General features: G+C 44.3%; 4 protein-coding genes across 4 annotated transcripts; 1 reads left to right on the plus strand and 3 right to left on the minus strand.

Moving 5' to 3' along the window:
* Nucleotides 1–2,159: 2,159 nt before the first annotated feature.
* On the minus strand, nucleotides 2,160–4,134 carry LOC123072121 (uncharacterized). Its single transcript, XM_044495679.1, has 2 exons — nucleotides 2,538–4,134; nucleotides 2,160–2,447 (listed from the first exon to the last, which is right to left on the minus strand). Exons 1-2 carry the CDS (start codon nucleotides 4,068–4,070, stop codon nucleotides 2,178–2,180), a joined length of 1,803 nt encoding a protein of 600 aa, XP_044351614.1. The 5' UTR covers nucleotides 4,071–4,134; the 3' UTR covers nucleotides 2,160–2,177.
* A 286-nt stretch (nucleotides 4,135–4,420) lies between these two features.
* LOC123067783 (uncharacterized) lies at nucleotides 4,421–5,550 on the minus strand. Its single transcript, XM_044490427.1, has 2 exons — nucleotides 5,321–5,550; nucleotides 4,421–5,236 (listed from the first exon to the last, which is right to left on the minus strand). Exon 2 carries the CDS (start codon nucleotides 5,225–5,227, stop codon nucleotides 4,421–4,423), a length of 807 nt encoding a protein of 268 aa, XP_044346362.1. The 5' UTR covers nucleotides 5,228–5,236; nucleotides 5,321–5,550.
* A 1,170-nt stretch (nucleotides 5,551–6,720) lies between these two features.
* On the plus strand, nucleotides 6,721–8,396 carry LOC123072122 (2'-deoxymugineic-acid 2'-dioxygenase). The gene is made up of 4 exons (XM_044495680.1): nucleotides 6,721–7,117; nucleotides 7,210–7,466; nucleotides 7,550–7,871; nucleotides 7,951–8,396. The coding sequence occupies exons 1-4, from the start codon at nucleotides 6,911–6,913 to the stop codon at nucleotides 8,209–8,211; spliced, it is 1,047 nt and encodes a 348-aa protein (XP_044351615.1). The 5' UTR covers nucleotides 6,721–6,910; the 3' UTR covers nucleotides 8,212–8,396.
* Nucleotides 8,397–9,089: 693 nt separating this feature from the next.
* LOC123066270 (5'-methylthioadenosine nucleosidase-like) lies at nucleotides 9,090–12,021 on the minus strand. Its single transcript, XM_044489386.1, has 7 exons — nucleotides 11,954–12,021; nucleotides 11,145–11,236; nucleotides 10,651–10,757; nucleotides 10,481–10,555; nucleotides 9,919–9,993; nucleotides 9,674–9,766; nucleotides 9,090–9,275 (listed from the first exon to the last, which is right to left on the minus strand). Exons 1-7 carry the CDS (start codon nucleotides 12,019–12,021, stop codon nucleotides 9,090–9,092), a joined length of 696 nt encoding a protein of 231 aa, XP_044345321.1.
* Between the last annotated feature and the right edge of the window lie 8,346 nt (nucleotides 12,022–20,367).

The following is a 20,367-nucleotide window of genomic DNA, read 5'->3' on the forward strand; positions in this document are numbered from 1 at the left end:
GTTTTTCTCTTTGTTTTTTCATTCCTTTTCTATTTTTTAATTTTTTTTGTTTCTTTCTTATTTTTTTCATCAGTTTCCTTCATTTTTCTTTGGTTTCAATTTGTTTCCTCAGAGCTTTTCAGGTTCTTTTTTTTCGAATTTTCTGTTTTTTGTTTGTTTCGGAGGTGTTTATTTCTTCCGCTTCTTTGGTTTGCACCGCTTTTCTTCAACAAATGTCTGTATTTTTCAAACACATTTGTACACTTTACTTATACATCAGGAACAATTTTCATACATACTTACTATTTTTTGAAAACATGATTAACATTATAAAAATTGAATATTTTTCTAATTCACATTGTACATTTTGGGTATATGCCAGGAACATTTTTAATTAGATGTTTACCTTTTTAAATTTATGATCTTTTGTTACAAAAAATACACATTTATTAAAACTTATGTTTTATTTTCAAAAAATTCGATATGTGTTCTACATTTTTTATATACATACCGAACATTGTTTTATCAACTCTAGTGCCTATCATGGGCCGGAGAGGTCAAGGAGGGTTCTGGATGGGCCGTTCTAATTAAAATATGTATTTCACTTACAGCTGAACACGAACAAGATCCGACTGATCTCTGGTTCTCAACGTTTATCATACTCACGTTCTTTCCTAAAAAGAATATACTCACGATATTTAAAAACTATAAGTGGTGATCGCACAAAGAACAAGAGATAGACAAATACTGTATTTTTTTGTCAGATACTAGACCAAATTTTTCAGGAAAACTTCCAATCTATTTATCTTCAATCATGATATTACAATGAACACCGAAAATAATAAAAATTACATCCAGATCCGTAGACCATCTACCGATGACTACAAGCACTGAAGCAAGCTGAAGGCGCGTCGCCGTCATCACCCCTCCTTCGACGGAGCTAGGCAAAACTCTTTGTAGTAGACAGTCAGAAAGTCGTCGTGTTAAGGCCCATAGGACTAGCGCACCAGAACAACAACCGCCTCCGTTGAAGAGTAGCGTAGATCGGAAGGATCCAACCTGAATACACACGAACTTAGATGAACTACAATCAGATCCGAGCAAATCCACCAAGGACAGATCCGCCGAAGACACACCTCCACACGCACACCAACGATGCTAACCGCACCACCGGGACGGGGCTAAGCGGGGATAACCTTATTCCATCTTTAGGGAGCCGCCACCGTCTCATATTCCTCGGCCGGACACAAACTCTAACAAAACTCGAAGAAATTCCTCGATGTTGTTCACGACAGGATGGTCTCAATCTCCTCGATGTTAGTAGTACTCAACTTACTGTATTATTTACTGGTTCTTTGCTGACCATTCTTGGACTATTATTTACTATCTCCGTTCGGGTTTATTAGTCTCTTTCTATTTTGGTAAAATTCGGACCTTTGATTTAACTCGAAAAAATAAGGTATATATTACAAAAATAGTATCATTGAAAACCTCTTTTGAGTATGAATCTAACAATATAATTTTTATGACATATAATTTATATAACTCTTAGTCAATTTATGGTCAAAATTGGGTATAAAATACAAATGAGATCAATAAACCCAGAGAAAGGTAATACTGGGTTGTCAACTTGACACTATATATATAGGGATAAGCATATTTTTCGTCCTCGAACTCTGGCGATAGTATAGGAATCGTCCCTCAACTTCGAAACCGGTAAAACTCAGTCCCTCAACTATTTAAACCGGTTACTTTTCGTCCCTCGCGGCACTTTAAGTGGTTTTGGTATGACCTGGACCCGGTTTTGACTAAAACTGTACACGTGGCTGGTTTTGACCGCCATGTCACTTAAGTCGCATGTTTGTCCAGTTTGGACAGAGTTCAGAACAGATTTCATGACAACATATTCAGTCGCATGTTTGTCCAGTTTGAACAGAGTTCAGAACAGTTTCATGACAACATATTCAGTCGCATGTTTGTCCAGTTTGGACAGAGTTCAGAACAGATTTCATGAAAAACAGTCTGACATAACCACAAACATAGTACTGATTAGTCTTACAAGCAAACCACAAGGGAATTCTCAAAGTCTGACAAAGCAAATGAGAGATAGTACTGATTAGTCTTACAAGCAACCACAAACATGAATTCTGACTTGAGCACTTGCAGCACCACAAGGGAACATCAGTACAAGTACAGTACTAGTCCAGTAGTTTTGCTGGGACTTTCTTTGCTCTTTTATTTCCTCCAACTTGAGCACTTGCAGCACCAGATGTAACATTGACTGTAAATGATGAACTAGACTGCACGTTCACTGTCACATTTTTTACAGCAATATTGGAGGAAGCCTTCATCTTGTGCTTAGGCAGTCCTAGGGATTTATTTGCCCTCTTTTGCACAGGACCAAGGTTCTCATCAGTTGTAGATGCTCTTTTACGGTTGGTGCTTTGTTGGGATGTTTTCACATTTGCCTGACAAGGGAAGAAAGATTTAACATCAGCAAAAAAATCATTTACAAGATTTAACAAGATTTAACATCAGCATGGTTATGTGTATTGTACCTGGGAACTAGACATCTTGGAGGCTTTTGCATTGCTTCTTGACTTGGTAAATGATCTAGCGGCATTTCCTGAAGCTGCATTTTGTCCAACAGTAGCTGCTCCATTTGAACTTGAAGCGGCATTTCCTGGACATGTAGTTTTATTGTGACCAGTGCACTTGCATTTCCTGCATCTAATCAAAGTTCCAACCCTCGAAACTTTGGTAGCTTTTGGTTTTTCAGTACCCTCTCTTTTTCTCTCTTTCCGAGGCCTTCCTGGCATCTTAACATATCTAGGAGCTAGTGGTTTAGGCTTGTCTGATTCTGGCCAACCTTGGGGTCCTTCAACTGGTTGCAGGCAATATGCATAGGTTTTCTTGAATGCTTCCACTGAGTAACAACTAGCCACATAACCATGTAACTGATTGGTGTGTTGATGGATTGCAGAGACGGCATGAGCACAAACTATACCAGATAACTGCCAATACCTACAGCTACAGGTCATTTGATTGAGATCAACTGTAAACCTTTGAGATCCATGTTGCACCTCAAAACAGTTATTTCCATTGCTAACTGCATGACATATACCAGATACATCGATGGCCTTGCTTAATTTCTTGTTTATATTAGGACATATAGGATCATCCCATTTCTCACACTTGTCTCTGTTCTCTTGTATTCTAACCATCACCATTCTCCTAATTGTCTCTAGCATGAAAAGAATTGGGAGAAACCTAGCTTCTACTATCCACTTGTTAAAACTTTCGCACATATTATTGTCGACAGAGTCACAATTGCTACCTAATTTGAACCATGCTCTACACCAATGCTTTGGATCAGTTTTCAACATTGCTCTAGATCCAAGGACCGTAAGTTGAGCAAGCTTGGCTCTACAATAGTTGAAAAAGCTTACACTTGCAGCCTTTGCACAAGCCCAGAATGGCTTCTGCCATTCCTTGTTCTTGAACTTCATCCTCCAGTTGGCATAAATATGCCTGGCGCAATTCCTATGTTTAGCCCTCGGTGCCCAGTTTGAAACTGCGGTGATGATACCCTTCTGTTGATCCGATATAATCACCCAACCTTCACCATCTAGCACAGTCACATCTCTGAAAAGTAAAGAACAAAACCAGTCCCAACTATCATTGTTCTCTTTTTCAACAACTGCCCAAGCCAAAGGGTACATCTGGTTGTTGGCATCCCTCCCTACTGCACATAAAAGCTCTCCATTGGTTGCTCCCTTGAAAAAGCAGCCATCAAATCCAATAACCTTCCTACAGCCAGCCATGAACCCTTTTTTGCATGCCTCTAAGCAGATATATATCCTATGGAAGATAGGCTTCACTTGATTTGGTTCCAATTTAACCACTACTGTGCTACCTGGGTTACTCCTTAACAGCTCCAACTGATAGTCAAATATTCTGCTATACTGACCTTTCCTTGCATCCAGCCACTTTTTCATCACAATCTTCTTAGCTCTCTTCACCTGAGCAATAGTCACATTGGCAAACATATCTTCTTGAATGTGTTGTTTCAAGCTTGAAATCTTCCACATTGGATTAGATCTAATTAGCTTGTCATACTTGGCAGCAATTCTTGTTGAGTTAACTAACTTATTGTCCTTCCTTTTTGGGCATAAATGAACATCATGAAAAGAGCTGATCTGCCAACTACATGATCTAGTGGTTTTACTCAAAAGACATACCCAAGGACATGTTGGCCAATCACACTTTGCCCTAACTCTTGCCTTGTCATTTTTGGGAAATCTGATAAGCTTCTTGTGATGCAGACCATATCTGATAATTGCTTGCCTAAATTCTTCCTTGCCATCAAACTTCATACCAAGAGTAAACTCTGGTACATCCCCTTTGTCCTTGAACCTTCTATATCTAGACTTGAATGTCTTTACTTCACCATCACTGCCAATCTCATCGAAAGAATCATAAAATCAGAGCTATCTTCATATGCAGTACCATTTCCATCATTTTCCTCCCCCACCTTATTTGATGACCCTATTGCAGGCCCACCATCCAGCATAGCATCATCAAGGTGCTCTAGTTGTCCAGCCTTCATCTTTGCCTTATACTCTTTATATTTCTTGTTGATCTCGACAGCCTCTTCATCTTCATCGGAAATGATGTCATCATCAGGGCAGTAATCACTCTCGCTGCTATCCTCGTCTTCATCTTCTTCTGAATTTTCATTTGCAGCATCTGAATTTTCCTCTTCAGGCTCTTTTGAGTTACTAATTGCAACACAATCATTGTCCGCAGGTGGACAAGTAGCCAATGCGACAAAATGATCTGCAGCTCCCTCTGATTCACTACTAGCATTCGGACCCATCAGAAGCTCAACATCTCTGCCTGGATCCCTGTCGTGTTCGTCGTTTTCAGAATTTGGATATAGCTCCACATATATTTCAGCTATACTTCCAACAGCAACACAATCTCTAATCTGCTTGCAATCTATGTCTAAAGCAACCATTTTCAGACCACAAACCATCTCTTTTCCAGGATATAACCAATGAAACATCTTGTCATCCTTTGTTTGGCAGTGCATACCAAAACTCTGAACCAGATCAAAAAAACAGAAGTTCTTGCGATAAACAAATGACATGGCCTCTTTTCCCCCACTATATTCAAGTGTTTTCCCATCATTCAAAAACTGGCCTTCAAAATGAAATCTGATGAATAGCACGTCTCCAGGATCCATTTGACTGGCCTAGTTCATACAAGAGACAAGCACAACGTGAGGCCTGCCCTTGCACCTGAATGTAAGATTGCAATGAGTGCACGCACAAATTACCTCCGGCAATCGAGCTCCTTGTCGTGGGTCAAGGCCGCCGTCGCCTAAATCGCCGCTGCCATCGCTCCCGTGCCCAGCCAGCCAGCCACCGCCGCGCCTCACAGGCCCCGCCGCCGCGCCGCCGTAGTTCCGCCTCACCGCCGGCCGCCGCAACCGCCGCCGCCGCAGCCCATGAGGGATTCGCCGCCGCCGCCGCCGCTGCTAGGTTTAGGGTTCGTCTGCGAGATGGGATCGAGAGAATGCACGGGAGAGAGAGAGATTCGAGGACACTTAAGTGACATGGCGGTCAAAACCAGCCACGTGTACAGTTTTAGTCAAAACCGGGTCCAGGTCATACCAAAACCACTTAAAGTGCCGCGAGGGACGAAAAGTAACCGGTTTAAATAGTTTAGGGACTGGGTTTTAGCGGTTTCGGAGTTGAGGGACGATTCCTATACTATCGCCAGAGTTCGAGGACGAAAAATATACTTATCCCATATATATATATATGATCAGAGTGGTTGATCTTCGTCTGGAATAGCCCGATTTATTTACTGGTTGTCAACTTGGCACTGTATATTCCCCGGATAGGCATAGTGGGGGCATACATAGGCATAATGGTCAGAGTGGTTGCATCTTGCAGACATATGATATGCTTGTTGCCTAACACTAGGTTTTATTTACTGAACTGATGCACTGGCTGCAGCGCCAGATTCCAAAATCAGCATGTGCGCTCCTCGTTATCAAAGGCACATATGATCTTGACCGAAATGAGCCGATCTAGAGCACCATTACTCTTTCATTTCTTGTCCGTATGGGGTAGCCACGTGACGCAGTAGGTTGCCACTCGCTCCCTGAGACGCGTCAGCCGTGACTGAGTAACAATGCCGGGGGGAAAGGCTATCACATTCATGCTACGTAAGGAGAATAGATAATTTATAAGTGAGTACAGTGTTAGCTGAACAGCTATACCACAGTAGGTACCCCCTTCGATCCAGGTCGCCGTTTTGAACTAAGATTGAGTGAAACCTTTTGTAGTTTCAATCACTATTATTTGTGCCCCATCGATAAAATTCAATCACACAATTAAAACAATAACCACAAAAACATAAGTGCAATTGTATCAAAATAAAGTGTAGTTGCAGGTGTCTCGTATTCAGATACACATGCACGTTTACTCTTTCACAATACGCATGGGACGGTGGCAATTTCTTTAGAAACACACACAATTTTCGACAAAAATAAGGACTTGCTGTAAAAATTGCCGTGTTCGCTTCGAGAAATTGTCATGCACTGCACAATATAATTGCCGTGAAAAATGTTAATTTTGCCATTCTCTCGCACAGTCCGAGTGAACTTTCATTGAATAACATTACCCGAATGTATAACTATTTATTTCTTCCTCTTTCTCCGTGTCAAAGAAGAGATGCAGAGGAACAAGGCCCCTTCTCTAGTCTAGTGCCTTCTCAATCAAAAAGGGGAAACAAATGCCTGCGGTAGGTAGGCCTTCTCAAACTAGTATAAGTGCATGTGATCGAGTAGTGCAATACACACAGAAGAAAAGTACTAGTATACAGTACAGAAGTCGAAGCCAACAAGAAAAGTGAGACAATGAAGCTCATCTGCGACTTCCCGTCGCCGAAGTCCCTGCCGGACAAGTACGTCTTGCCGCCGGAGGAACGCCCTTGCAACCACGAGTTACGGGACGACCTCTCAGTCGCTCTCCCCGTCATCGACCTCCAAGGAGCTCTTGGAGATGGCCGCCGACAGGTTATTGGCGACATCATGAAAGCCGGCAAGGAGTTTGGCTTCTTCCAGGCACGTTGCCTTGCTTCGTTTCATTGCCATGCATGTAATTTGCACACCTGAATCCTGACCAGTTCTTGCATTGCATGCATGGGGCGTTGCAGGCGGTGAACCACGGTGTGGGGGAAGACGTGATCCAGGGCTTCCGAGAAGCGGCGGCAGAGTTCTTCAGGATGCCGGCGGAGGCAAAACTCAAGCACTACTCCAACGAGCACAACAAGCATTGCCGGGTCTTCTCCGGCTCCGTCACGTCCCACACTGACACCAACGACATCCGCTACTGGCGCGACTGTCTCAAGCTCCGGTGCTACCCGGTGGACAAGCTGATGCACCATTGGCCATCACAGCCAGAAACATTTCGGTAGGAGTACATTCGTGTTGATTCCTCTTACTCTCACACGTAGCTATAGCGGCATTGTTCATGGGTTGCAACCCGCCACGCAGGGAGCGTCTTGCCAAGTACGCCGTGGCAGTGCAGGAGCTGGCACAAAGGCTCCTGCGACTCATCGCGGAGGGGCTCGGCTTGGACAGTCAATTCTTCGAGGGCGAGCTCACCGGCGGGGAGACGATGATGAACGTGAACTACTACCCGCGATGCCCTGAACCAAGCCTCACGTTGGGCATCCGGCCGCATTCAGACCGCTACATCCTCACGGTCCTGTCACAGGGCGATGTCAGTGGTTTACAGGTGAAGCACAAGGGGCGCTGGATCGGTGTCCAACCCATGCGCAACGCGTTTGTTGTCAACTTTGGGCTTCAGCTGGAGGTGAGGTCGCATCACACATCGCATCTATCCTATAGAAGAAGAGAGTACATGGTAGCTAATTATATATGTTCTTGTGTAGATGGTGACCAACGGGGTGCTTACAAGCGTGGAGCACCGGGTGGTGACCAACTCGGCCAAGGCGAGGATGTCGGTGGCAACGCTTATCAGGCCAAATATGGGCTGCAGGATTGGTCCGGCGCCGGTGATGGTGAATGGAAAGACCAGCTATCGTCCTAAGTATAGGGACTTCACAGGGACTGAGCTCATCGAGGCGTACGAGGCCACTGCGGGCAACAGGGAGGCCCTGCTTGAAATGTTCAGGATCCATCACACCAAGTAGCTAGAGCCAACGCCCCAAACACACACACGCGCGCGCGCGCGCACGCGCGCGCGCGCACGCGCGCACGCACATCCTGTCGACCATTGTTTTCTTAAGTTCATAGCGCATATAGTACGTAGTTTATTACCCCCAACAATAAATGATTGTTAATCCGTGTATGCCGATCGACATGTGCAGTGGGTTGTTTTGAATTCGATATTGTCGCTATATTTTGCACTGCAATAAGGAACAGAGTAACTGGAGCTCCAAGGACCGACATGTAGCTTTGTTGTCTCAAAATTAACTAATGTATGATATACTCCAAGAACAGAGTAATTGGAGTATATGGTACAAACTTCAGTGGTACATGATAGCTTCTCTTATGTGAAATAAACGTCGACAAGTTCAGTATGCTACACTGGATCCTTCAGTGGCGAGGGGAAGCCGACCGGGAGGAGGCAATGGAGGAGAAGGGGTGCATACATTTTTGCATTATTGTGTTTGATTAGAGTCACTGCGTCTGATTTGAGGGACATCGTATCCCAACTTGCGCCACTATCCTCTGTTCAGCCTTCCACGTCTGGTCCAAGCGCCTGCTATTAGGCCGCATCCCGTTGCCCGCCGTGCGGCATCGACCCGACCGTCGGAGCGATGGCGGTCATGCGAGAGGAGTTTGGCATGGGAGATTGTGCCGAGGTACAGTGCCTGCATGTACTTGCCAGAAATTGTGTACACAAAAAATGCAGTAAGAGTCACATGGATCTCGTAAACACGTTTAAGCAGACGACATATAACATATGCAGAGTAGTGCACTGAAGCAGGGTCACATGGATTTGGTGAACACGCTTAAGCCCCGTCCATCTTTGATCTTGCCACCAAAAAGGAGATCAAAGATCAGATTAGCATTTGCCACTGATGAAATTGACCACTTCGGCCACAGCTTGGTCCAGGGCCTTCGTAGCAGCAGTCAAGTTTTGAAGAAACTCCTCAGCCCTTGGCTTCTCTCCATCGACAATTTCAGTCACAGCTTTGACAAAGATTGCAGGTGTTGAAAACATATCAGCAACATGTGCCACCGCCGCTCCCTGGTAGACAAACAGAAAAAAGAAACAGCTTGAGGTCTACAAAATACAAGACTATATTCTTATTTCTTATTTCTTAGCATGTAAAAAGAAAGCAATGAAGTAGTGGGTACACAGGAACAGAGTTGCCTGCTACCGTCCACACCGAATACAAATGTACACAAACAAGTCTTACTGTTGGTCTATTGAACTAAGAGTCAAGTACAGACGAACAAAGGAACTAAAATGCACTAGTGAACAACAGCTTTTCTAAAAGCAGCTATCCGCAATCAGTCCTACAGGCTACAGTACATGATGTATTCTTCCAGAATCCCAGGAGATGAGTCTAGGGTCACAGATCTCCATTTGCATATTATTTTGCTTTCACCGTAAATAGAATGATTGAGTAAAAGTAAACAAACCTCCATATCCTTTAATGTAGCACCATTACTCAGTATTTCTAACACATCGTGCGGAGACATATCTCGAGAATCGCCGGTTGAAAGCTTCCCAACCTGAAACAAAGGAGGTGCAAGCTCATTTAACGAATGGAACTGGGTAAAAGGAAATAGCATCGTATGCAAATATCTTTAAGGCTTCAAGCACACCCTATAAAATTGATATTATTCCAGCAGTTCGGCCGCAATTAGGAAACCCTATGGCTTACCTTCAAATTGAGTTCCTTCAACATATTTGGGGTCAGAAATGTCTTCCGGGCTCCATTTCCATACAGGCCTAAGACCTAGATAAAAATGAAGAGCATATATTAATATCAGTCAAGTTTGAACAAAGAACAGAAGACAAACAATGTATAAATAATATACGAACAAAAGAATGATCTAACTGACGATAAGCACAAGCGAGTAATGCAGGCTGCAACTCTATAAGCATTGAGAATAATGGATTGAATTGTATAATTCATTTGGTAAAACAAGTTAAATGTTAAGTGTTGATGTCCACACGTATGAGCTAACTATTAAGAAAATCCAAGGATCGACGTAATACTACTGTATAAGCATGGGCGCTACTCAAGAATACATAGACATTGCCGCCTAACACATAGACTACGTTTTGAATTTGGTTGTTCTGTTGCATCTTTGGTGCGGTCATTGCTCCAAACTAAACTCATGTAATTTGTCTCTGACATCCAGGCCTCGGCCTGTTCTGAAATATTTAAGGTAGAGATTGCTAGTACAACACATAGACTAGAAATCTTAGATAATACTCACAGGGATCGGTACTCTTCTATCGTGGAACACAACGTCTGATGCCAAGAAGACATCTCCCATGCCTGCTCCTTTGGCCTAAAACACAATACTGCAAAGATCAGAAAAACTCTGTACACAGACTGTACACAGACTGTTCGTAGCATCAAACATTTAATATTGTCGAATACTACCTTGAAGCAACTAGCAGTACCGGCATTGATAATAAGGTCTGGCTTCAAGAATTGTATAGAAGCGTATGTCACAAGAGCTGCTGATAATGTACCAACACTGTCAACTCCTGAAAGAAGTAAGAAATGAATTTAGTCACGGGGAGTTATCTCAGAACAAAATCGCACCTGTGCTTCAGAGAAATTGGCAATTCAAACTGAACTACTCTGATATACTTCCTTGGGAGGTACTCCCTCCGTTCCATAATGTAGTGCCTATAGATTTTTGCAAAAGTCAAACATTTCAAACTTTGACCATATCTATAGAGAAAAGTAGGTACATCTAGAATACTAAATGCACATCACTGGATACACCGCGAGTTATATTTTTAGAATGTACATGTTTGATATTGTAGATGTAGATAGTTTTCTGTATACACTTGGTCAAAGTTGGCAAAGTTTGACTTTTACAAAAATCTATAGGCACTACATTGTGGAATGGAGGGAGTATGACTTACCGAGAGCGGGATCTTTTCCAGGCCATACAAGGTCAATGTGGAGGCCTTTGTAGTTGCCACAGTATCTCGCCCATGGAGCACCTTTTGGAAATCTGCCGGGTGCGTGTTTCAAAAGGATTCGAATTCAGAGTCATAATCAAAGCATGCTGAGGAGAACAGGTTCAGCCTATTGCAGATTGAAGAATGTGGCCCTAAGAATAACTCTGTTCATTAACTATCGGCCTGATTGATTCAGATTGTCATATCGAACTGAACTCTCAAATGAAGACTGGATGCCACTAAATTTTTTAGGGTTAATTGGATAAATGCCACTCGAATTCTGGCGATTCTGAGAAATGCCACTGCAATTTCCAAAGAAAATACCACTGCAAATTTTACAAACTTTGAAAAACGCCACTGCAGACTTTGAAAAATGCCACTGGAAATGTCATTTTCAAAGTTTGAAAATTACAATGGCATTTCACGGAATTGCCAGAATTCAAGTGGCATTTATCAAATTAACCCTTTTTATACTCCCTCCGTTCCAAAATATAAATCTTTCTAGAGATTCAAACAAGTGACTACATACGAAGCAAAATGAGTGAATCTACACTCTAAAATATGTCTACATACATCCGTATGTTGTAGTCCATTTAAAATGTCTAAAAAGACTTATATTTAGGAACGGAGGAGTATATTGCATCATCAATGGTGGCAACATATGTCACCGTGCACACCCAAAAAGTTCCAACCCACAACAAAATCATCACCAAAAAAACGTTGCAATTCACTGGGTATCATCGAACAGAAGGGCGGCTAGGAGGACTAACATGGATTCGCAGGCGGGCACCTCGAGGAGCTGGAACCGGTGGACGAGTGGGAGCATCTCTGCCTGCATCGCTGCTAGGGCTGGACTAACGAGCAGCTCGGCTCGTTAAGCTCGTACTCGTTAAGCTCATGCTCGTTAAGGCTCGGCTCGTTAAGCTCGTTAAGATTAACGAGCAGAAAACCCTGCTCGGCTCGGCTCGTTTGAAGCTCGGTAAGCTCGTGAGCGCTCACGAGCGCTCATTAACAAATTATAATGTGTTACGATATACATGATGAATGTATAGGTATGATTTTCAAGATAAAATATTGTGACTACAAGAAGAAATGAAGTACTATGTTGCCTCATATGTCGAGTAGATTAAATAAATGGGCTGAGGTGCTACAAAAAGTTTGTCAAGTAATATGAAAATATATGTTGTGTTGTTACTAACGAGCTTAATGAGCTACTTGTGGAACTCGTTAGCTCGCTCGTTAAGCTCGTTAAGCTTAATGAGCTAAAATCAATGATTGACTCTGTAAGAAGCGAGCTACGAGCTTAACGAGCCGAACCATCGAGCGCTCATTAAGCTCGCGAGCTACGAACTTTTGGTCCAGCCCTAGTCGCTGCCCCCAAAAGGCCAAAACCAAACAACAGGATGAGCTAGCTAGCTAAACCATCACTATCAGAGGGAGGAGCCGAGATGAGATCATGGGGATACCTATGACGATGTGGACCTTGGACACCCCACCTGCTCCGGGTTCGGCGGCGGCCGACTGGTTGCGGGAGGGCAGGGCCTGGCGGCGAGCGAGCTCGAGGCGGACGGCACGGATGCACGCAAAGTACTTCATTCCGCCGTCGGGGAGATGGCGGACAATTCCAGGGAGCCGGTTCTCTAGGCGCCGCAACAGTTCCGCCAGAGCAAGGTCCGAAAGCTGGCGCAGCGCGCCGTGTCTATCCACCACCGCATCCTCGACCCCCGCCTCGCCGCCGGAGGGTATTGCACAGTTCGCACTCACCGTGGCGCGGTGCCGTTTGCTGCCTCCCGACTCCCGAGTGGGCGGAGCGACCGAGAGTGGAGGAAAATGCGGAGGGCAGGGCCGAGGAAATCTTCCGGCGTCGACCGATATCGTGGCGGATGTCACGGCACAGCTGATGCATCTTCTCTGAGTTCTCTCCGCCGTCGCGGAGGCCGCTGTAGACGCCTCCGTCGATCCAATTCTTTATGCGCCGCAACCTCTCCCGCAGCTGCAGGTCCGAGAACTCGGCAAAGCGAACGCCACACGCGTCGTCGCCGGCGGTGGCTGGTTCCGCGGAACCCGAGGCCATCGCATTCAACGGGGGCGCCGCGCGCCGGCAGGTGTAGGGTTTGCTGTACTTTTAAACCCTCGGCCCGTATGGCCCTCGACTGATTGCGAAAATGTCGCTCCTTCCCAACATTTCAAATTCTTCATATTGCTCTTTCCTAATATTTCAAATTCTGCATAGAAATTTACTTTACTTAAAAATTGCAGTCGAAACACAACCAAGGGGATTGTGCATGATGATATGTTGATTGGTTGGCGGAGGTTGTACGGATGTTGGGCCCCTTTTGTTTCTTCGTTTCTTCTAGGTGATCTTGGACTACATCGTTCAGCGGGAGGATGGCGCCATTCGACAATATTAGCGACCGTTTATATTTTGTCCTTTTGGCTTTTTCTCCGCTCAGTAATGCACGACTCAGGGTGGACACGGTCCGGGCCGGTCCGTTCCCGGTCTGAGCCGTCATTTGGACCGGCCGCCAGCGGTCCGGTCCGGACCGGACCGAGCTGTCCAACGAGCTGCTTCTCTGGGACCGAACCGTTTGGGGGTTAGATCGGTCAAGCCCGAGAGGACCGAATGGACCGACCAGTGATGTTGCTTGACAAGCTGTTTTTTGCTGTGTTTAGGTCCTATTTAGCTGCTGTTTATGTAGTTGCAGATAGCTGCCGATCGGTCCTGACAGCAAGCCACCGGCGAAACTAGCTAACTGAATTTAGCTAACCATCTAGTTGTTGTTTAGGTCCTGCGAGCGAAACTAGCTAACCATCTAACTGAATCTACTGACAGACTAGCTAACTGAACTACTGACCGTACTGACGAAACTGAATTTTGACGAAACTGACGAAACTGAATTTTTACAAACTTAGAGCGAGCCGCCGGCGTATGTGGACACGCTCATCGCCCTTTGGGTCCTGGAAGACCACAACGGTAGCAATTGAAGGCGGCAGCATTGGCTCGCCGACGGAGAAATCGTGGGCTTGTGCGCCGAGTTCGTTGGCGCACGAACTGAAACAGTGGCCTCGGAGCTGCAGTACATCATGGCGAACCTGGTGAAACGCCCACACATGCAAGAGGCCGTTCAGTTCATCCTGGTGGCGCTGGCGAGGCGTTCGCCTACCTGCAGCTCCGTCCTGGTGACCACCGCCGCCTGATTCCTGGGCTAGCTGGTGACCAGTGTGCGTGCTGAGCTCAAACGACAGCCATGGCCATGGTCAAGAACTCCAGATCGGCGGCGGTGCAAGCACGGCAGCGATGGCGAGTGGCAGCAAGAGGCTATGGCGCTTGGGGAGGAGAGGAAGGAAGAATAGGGGAAGCTCGGGGACACGATGGTTCACCCGGAGGCTGCCGGTGGCCGCGACGACGAGGAACGGCGGCGGCCGTGACTACGTTTTCTCGGTCCGCTCGGTCGGCTCGGTTAAAGCCCGGACCGGACCGAAGCTTTGTCGGGCCTGATTCTTGAGCTCGCACCGAGTGATTTTCTGAGCGGGCTAGGCCCGAGCTAGCCAGGACCGAGCGGGCCACGAGCCGGTCCGGAAGACCGCTCGTGTCGTCCACCCTGATGCACGACCTGCTTCATTGGAAGCTACTGAGGTAAGGCCTCCTGGAATCTATCTTGTTGGCACGACTACCTTCTGCTTTGTTGGAAGCTGTTGAGGTAACTAGGTAAGGCCTCCTGGAATCTGTCTTGTTGGATCTAGAAGGATTTTCCAGTCGCCTTCATTTTTGGGCGGATAATTTGATCATCGTTTCCATGTAGCTGGCTTAAACCGTACCAAGCCTTTCCGAAAGGCTGAATCCATCAGATTTCTTTTCCTTGCGTCAACCTGAGACAATGTCTTAGAGTGAAGGTATTTATTACCGAGCAACTCATATCCAACACCCCCAGGCACTTGTTCTTAATTTCGAGATCACTGCCCTTAGTCCTTGCTAGCCCTTGGGCCTACACAGAATGTCCCGCTTAGCTAAGCGGCACTTACGTTTATGTTCACCACTTTGCAAGAAAAATCTAGACATGTAATAATGCAATCTTGTCTAGAAACCTTGGCTATTATCATCATCATCATAATCTTCGGAACGAATATCAAATCTTATTTGCATTCTCTCCTCAAATCCATATGCCTTGCAGAGAGCTTCTCAATTAGAGCAATCGAAATGGGAGTGATTGACCGCATTGTACAGCTTAACCAGAAACTCATAACCATGTTTAGTTCTTAAGTGAGGCCTCCTCATCTCCACATTCTCAAAGTCATCTAAACCAAAATCAAGCTTCTCCAATACATATGGTCTAGCATGGCATGGGATGTACTAATCGAATTGAAAAAAATTCAGAAATTACAGGTTGAACAAAAGAAGCACAAGTGATGATATTAATTACGATGAAATGCTTGTCGTTGCGTATCGTACAAACATCAAAGGTCTCTTCCAGCTTCACGGGGAAAAACCTATCATTTTGCAGGTGAGGAAACCTGTCGCACAAACCTCGGTCATCGTAGCAGTACCCGCACTCCAGGATCCCATCGTCATCAGACATCTCCTGTGTTCAAAATTCAAAGATTATAACTCGACGGCAAAACCCAAAATGGCGTAGAATGCTCTTTCCGGCATTTCCAACAGACTCGATATTTCCTATATTATAGCACAAGCCATGCCAAAATTCACAGAAAAATCCGGCATCACCTTTGCTAAAAAAGGACATATCGAACGCCTGAAATTTGCCGGAACAGAAATTAATCAACACTCCGGCAAAACATAGGCCACTTATCGATGGTCATTGCATTTCAATGGTTGAAAATATGAACAAAAACATTTCAAAATATCTTATATATAATCCTAACATAACTAAATTTGCCAATATAGGTCTCTCTCTAAACTAGTTTTATTAAGCACTTACTAAATAAACTAGTTTTATTAACTACTTGCTAAATAAACTAGTTCTATTAAGCACTTACTACAAATAAACTAGTTCTATTAAGCACTTACTACAAATAAACTAGTTATATTAACCACTTACTAAATAAACTAGTTCTATTAAGCACTTAATATAAATAAACTAGCTATATTAATCACTTACTAAACAAACTATTTCTTTTAAACACTTGCTAAAATTCTACTACCCTAGTTCTATCCTAAATTTTCTTACTTCTATTTTATTCAAAACACCTAAAATAGTCAAAAAAATATTCAATTAAAAAACCTACATTCTACAATGTCTACATTCTAAAATCTACATTTAAATTACCTACAATTTGCAAGAACAGAGACAAGGGAGGGAGGGAGGGTATGAACGAGCGAGGAAGGAGGGGTAGGAAGGAGGCAGGGAGGAGGGGGAGGAAGGAGGGAGGAGGAGGGTATGAACGGCGTCGCAACCCTCTTCGTGAGGGTGTTCGGGGAAGATGGTGATACGTCTCCAATGTATCTATAATTTATGAAGTATTCATGCTATTATATTATCTATCTTAGATGTTTTATATGTATTTATATGCTATTTTATATGATTTTTGGGACTAACCTATTAAGCTAGAGCCCAGTGCCAGTTTATGTTTTTTTTTCTTGTTTTTGAGTTTTACAGAAAAGGAATACCAAACGGAGTCCAATTGACGTGCCAATTTTTTATGATTTTTATGGACCAAAAGAAGCTCCCGGAGTAAAAGAGTTGGGCCAGAAGAGTCTCGAGCCATCCACAAGGGTGGAGGGCGCATCCTACCCCCCTGGGCGCGCCCCCCTGCGCCTCGTGGACGACTCGGAGACCCCCCTGGTGGGAGACCAATGCCAAAAATTCCTATAAATACATAAACCCCTAGAAAGAAACCTAGATCAGGAGTTCCGCCAACGCAAGCCTCTGTAGGAACCAAAAACCAACCGGGACCCTATTCTGGCACCCTGCCGGAGGGGGGATCCATCACCGGTGGCCATCTTCATCATCCAGGCGCTCTCCATGTCGAGGTGGGAGTAGTTCACCCTTGGGACTGAGGGTATGTACCAGTAGCTATGTGTTTGATCTCTCTCACTCTCATGTTCTTGATTTGGCACGATCTTAATGTATCGTGAGCTTTGCTATTATAGTTGGATCTTATGATGTTTCTCCCCCTCTACTCTCTTATAATGGATTGAGTTTTCCCTTTGAAGTTATCTTATCAGATTGAGTCTTTAAGGATTTGAGAACACTTGATATATGTCTTGCATGTGCTTATCTATGGTGACAATGGGATATTCACGTGATCTACTTGCACCACTAGGGAATACCCTAGTAGTAGCGCGGGTTTTGAGGCTAGCAGCAGCGCGGGTGGCCGCGCTACTAATAAGGCGCTAGAACTAACTTATAGTAGTAGCGCGGTCCGCACCCGCGCTACTACTATGGACGATATCAGCAGCGCTTTTGCGGATCGCGCTACTATTAGTTAGCTGTAGTGATTTCCTTGTCCCTCGCTAATGCTATATCTTTCATCATTTTCCCACTGTACCCCTAAACTGCAATTTTCAGATACTAAGTACTACTAGATATCAAATTCATAAACAATTATAAGTACTAGGTATTACTCCTTCCGTTCCAAATTACTCGTCGTGGTTTTAGTTCAAACCACGACGAGTAATTTGGAATGAAGGGAGTACTAGATAACAGTTTCATGCATAGTCAACATGCATCCTCAAGCAGTACAAGGTCATATCGACGACGATCATCATATGTAGTTCTAGATGATATCGACGACGATCATCATATGTAGTTGTAGATGATATAGCCACACACATATGTAGTTCTAGATGATATTGAAGACAATCATCATCCTCAAGCCTGGGCGGTTGGTGTTCCTGATAGTAATTAGGATGGCCTGTCCAACACAAAGATTCTTGCCATCGAGGAATTTCTTCCACCCAACCGAGTTTAAGTGTGTGCGACCGTGCGTGTCCACGCGGTAAGTACAGGTTGTGACAGAGCCCCTTGCAGTAAGGTGTAGTCCAGCCGAGCCTTCTTCATCAGGCTCGATACCATAACTCAGAGATAGGCTCTTTGCCAATTTCTGAATAAGAAAAACATATCAATTAATAAATAGCCTCGCACATACTCTTGCAAATAAGTATATATGGATTATCTACACTATTAGTAGTTCCTTAGATTCTACACTAATAAGAATGTGATCAAACTCTACACTAAAACATATCATCGACTAGATTCCACACAGCATACCATATCATTGGACTCTACACTAAGTATTTCATGGGATAATTTGCATTTGTAAGTATAACATACCATATCATGTCGATCAACCATGGTACTTGTCAGGCGGGTCACGAATGGCACCCCGACAAAGTCAGCACGTGGCGGAATTATGTCCCACAGGTTGGACACCTCCTCCTCGCTTAGCGTCATTCTTCGAGCTACGATGGCTTCATGAAGTGGGTCCTCATCATCTTCATCGAGTGGGTCCTCATTATCTTCATCATCTTCGTCATCTTCATCATCTTCCACTAGGTTGATATAAATGATAGCCAGCTTGGGTCTTTCTGCTATGAAGGAGAAGTTGATCAACTCACCACCAGTAAGATGCATGCGGGCGAGAAAACGGGCCCATCCATCTCCTCCAATCCGCGACATATTGCGTTCTATCTCGACCTCCATAGTGTACGGCCCCCCAGGAGCCTCAAATGTCACAGTGTCTCCTGTCAGCTTGTTGAATTTCAACCTCACATTGCATGCGACGATCTGTGTAAAATAAGCAAAATGACACAATGCAGTAATGCCAACACTAAAAATAAAATAGTTGTTACATTTCATATAATTTCTTACCGCCGCATGACGAAAGCTCGGCTGGAAGTAGATGCCGAACAGCTTGCCAGTTGCAAGGCTGCTGGCGCACCTTGACTTGCACAGTCGACATGGTGGTGGTGGTGGTGGTGGTGGCACCATTTTCCTAAAGCAATATGAGCAAATGATTAACGATCTTCATAGGAAAGAAAAACAACAGCATGTGCTATTTTTTGTACTTCTTCAGTTATATTTTCATAGTGGAATCCGATCCCAAAAAGTAAACAACAAGCTCTCAATTTGATGAAGAGATTCTTCCGCGAGAAGCAATTTGATGGACAATTATAATCCAAGATCTAGTAACATACAAGATGACAAGGTATCACATACGAAAGCATTTCAGTGGCACCGCCGAAAAAACTATTTGGCCCCTACCAAAGGTATAATCCTAAGATCTGTAATAAGTTATCTACCAAATCAAGGTACCACCTACTAAGAAAAATTTCATCTAATTTGGCCCATATTACCTGTTGGAAATATGCCCTAGAGACAATAATAAATTAGTTATTATTATATTTCCTTGTTCATGATAATCGTTTATTACCCATGCTATAATTGTATTGATAGGAAACTCAGATACATGTGTGGGCACATAGACAACACCATGTCCCTAGTAAGCCTCTAGTTGACTAGCTCGTTGATCAACAGATGGTTATGGTTTCCTGACCATGGACATTGGATGTCGTTGATAACGGGATCACATCATTAGAAGAATGATGTGATGGACAAGACCCAATCCTAAGCCTAGCACAAAGATCGTAGTTCATATGCTAAAGCTTTTCTAATGTCAAGTATCATTTCCTTAGACCATGAGATTGTGCAACTCCCGGATACCGTAGGAATGCTTTGGGTGTATCAAACGTCACAACGTAACTGGGTGGCTATAAAGGTGCACTACAGGTATCTTCAAAAGTGTCTGTTGGGTTGGCATGAATCGAGACTGGGATTTGTCACTCCGTGTGACGGAGAGGTGTCTCTGGGCCCACTCGGTAGGACATCATCATAATGTGCACAATGTGATCAAAGAGTTGATCGCGGGATGATGTGTTACGGAACGAGTAAAGAGACTTGCCGGTAACGAGATTGAACAAGGTATCGGTATACCGACGATCGAATCTCGGGCAAGTATAATACCGCTAGACAAAGGGAATTGTATACGGGATTGATTGAGTCCTTGACATCGTGGTTCATCCGATGAGATCATCGTGGAACATGTGGGAGCCAACATGGGTATCCAGATCCCGCTGTTGGTTATTGACTGGAGAACGTCTCGGTCATGTCTGCATGGTTCCCGAACCCGTAGGGTCTACACACTTAAGGTTCGATGACGCTAGGGT

Source organism: Triticum aestivum, chromosome 3B (genome assembly GCF_018294505.1).
Source record: "Triticum aestivum cultivar Chinese Spring chromosome 3B, IWGSC CS RefSeq v2.1, whole genome shotgun sequence".
Classification (NCBI taxonomy): Eukaryota; Viridiplantae; Streptophyta; class Magnoliopsida; order Poales; family Poaceae; genus Triticum; species Triticum aestivum.

Excerpts from the sequence above, each read along its gene's own strand:
- LOC123072121 (XM_044495679.1), bottom strand. The coding sequence starts at position 4,070 with ATGTGGAAGATTTCAAGCTTGAAACAACACATTCAAGAAGATATGTTT. Across the intron at positions 2,448-2,537 it reads CCAAGATGTCTAGTTCCCAG|GCAAATGTGAAAACATCCCA; the intron begins GTACAATACACA and ends TTCCCTTGTCAG.
- LOC123067783 (XM_044490427.1), bottom strand. The coding sequence starts at position 5,227 with ATGGATCCTGGAGACGTGCTATTCATCAGATTTCATTTTGAAGGCCAG.
- LOC123066270 (XM_044489386.1), bottom strand. The coding sequence starts at position 12,021 with ATGCAGGCAGAGATGCTCCCACTCGTCCACCGGTTCCAGCTCCTCGAG. Across the intron at positions 11,237-11,953 it reads GTGCCCGCCTGCGAATCCAT|ATTTCCAAAAGGTGCTCCAT; the intron begins GTTAGTCCTCCT and ends CGCACCCGGCAG. Across the intron at positions 9,994-10,480 it reads ATAGAAGAGTACCGATCCCT|GTCTTAGGCCTGTATGGAAA; the intron begins GTGAGTATTATC and ends ATTTTTATCTAG.
- LOC123072122 (XM_044495680.1), top strand. The coding sequence starts at position 6,911 with ATGAAGCTCATCTGCGACTTCCCGTCGCCGAAGTCCCTGCCGGACAAG. Across the intron at positions 7,118-7,209 it reads AGGAGTTTGGCTTCTTCCAG|GCGGTGAACCACGGTGTGGG; the intron begins GCACGTTGCCTT and ends GGGGCGTTGCAG. Across the intron at positions 7,467-7,549 it reads TCACAGCCAGAAACATTTCG|GGAGCGTCTTGCCAAGTACG; the intron begins GTAGGAGTACAT and ends CCCGCCACGCAG.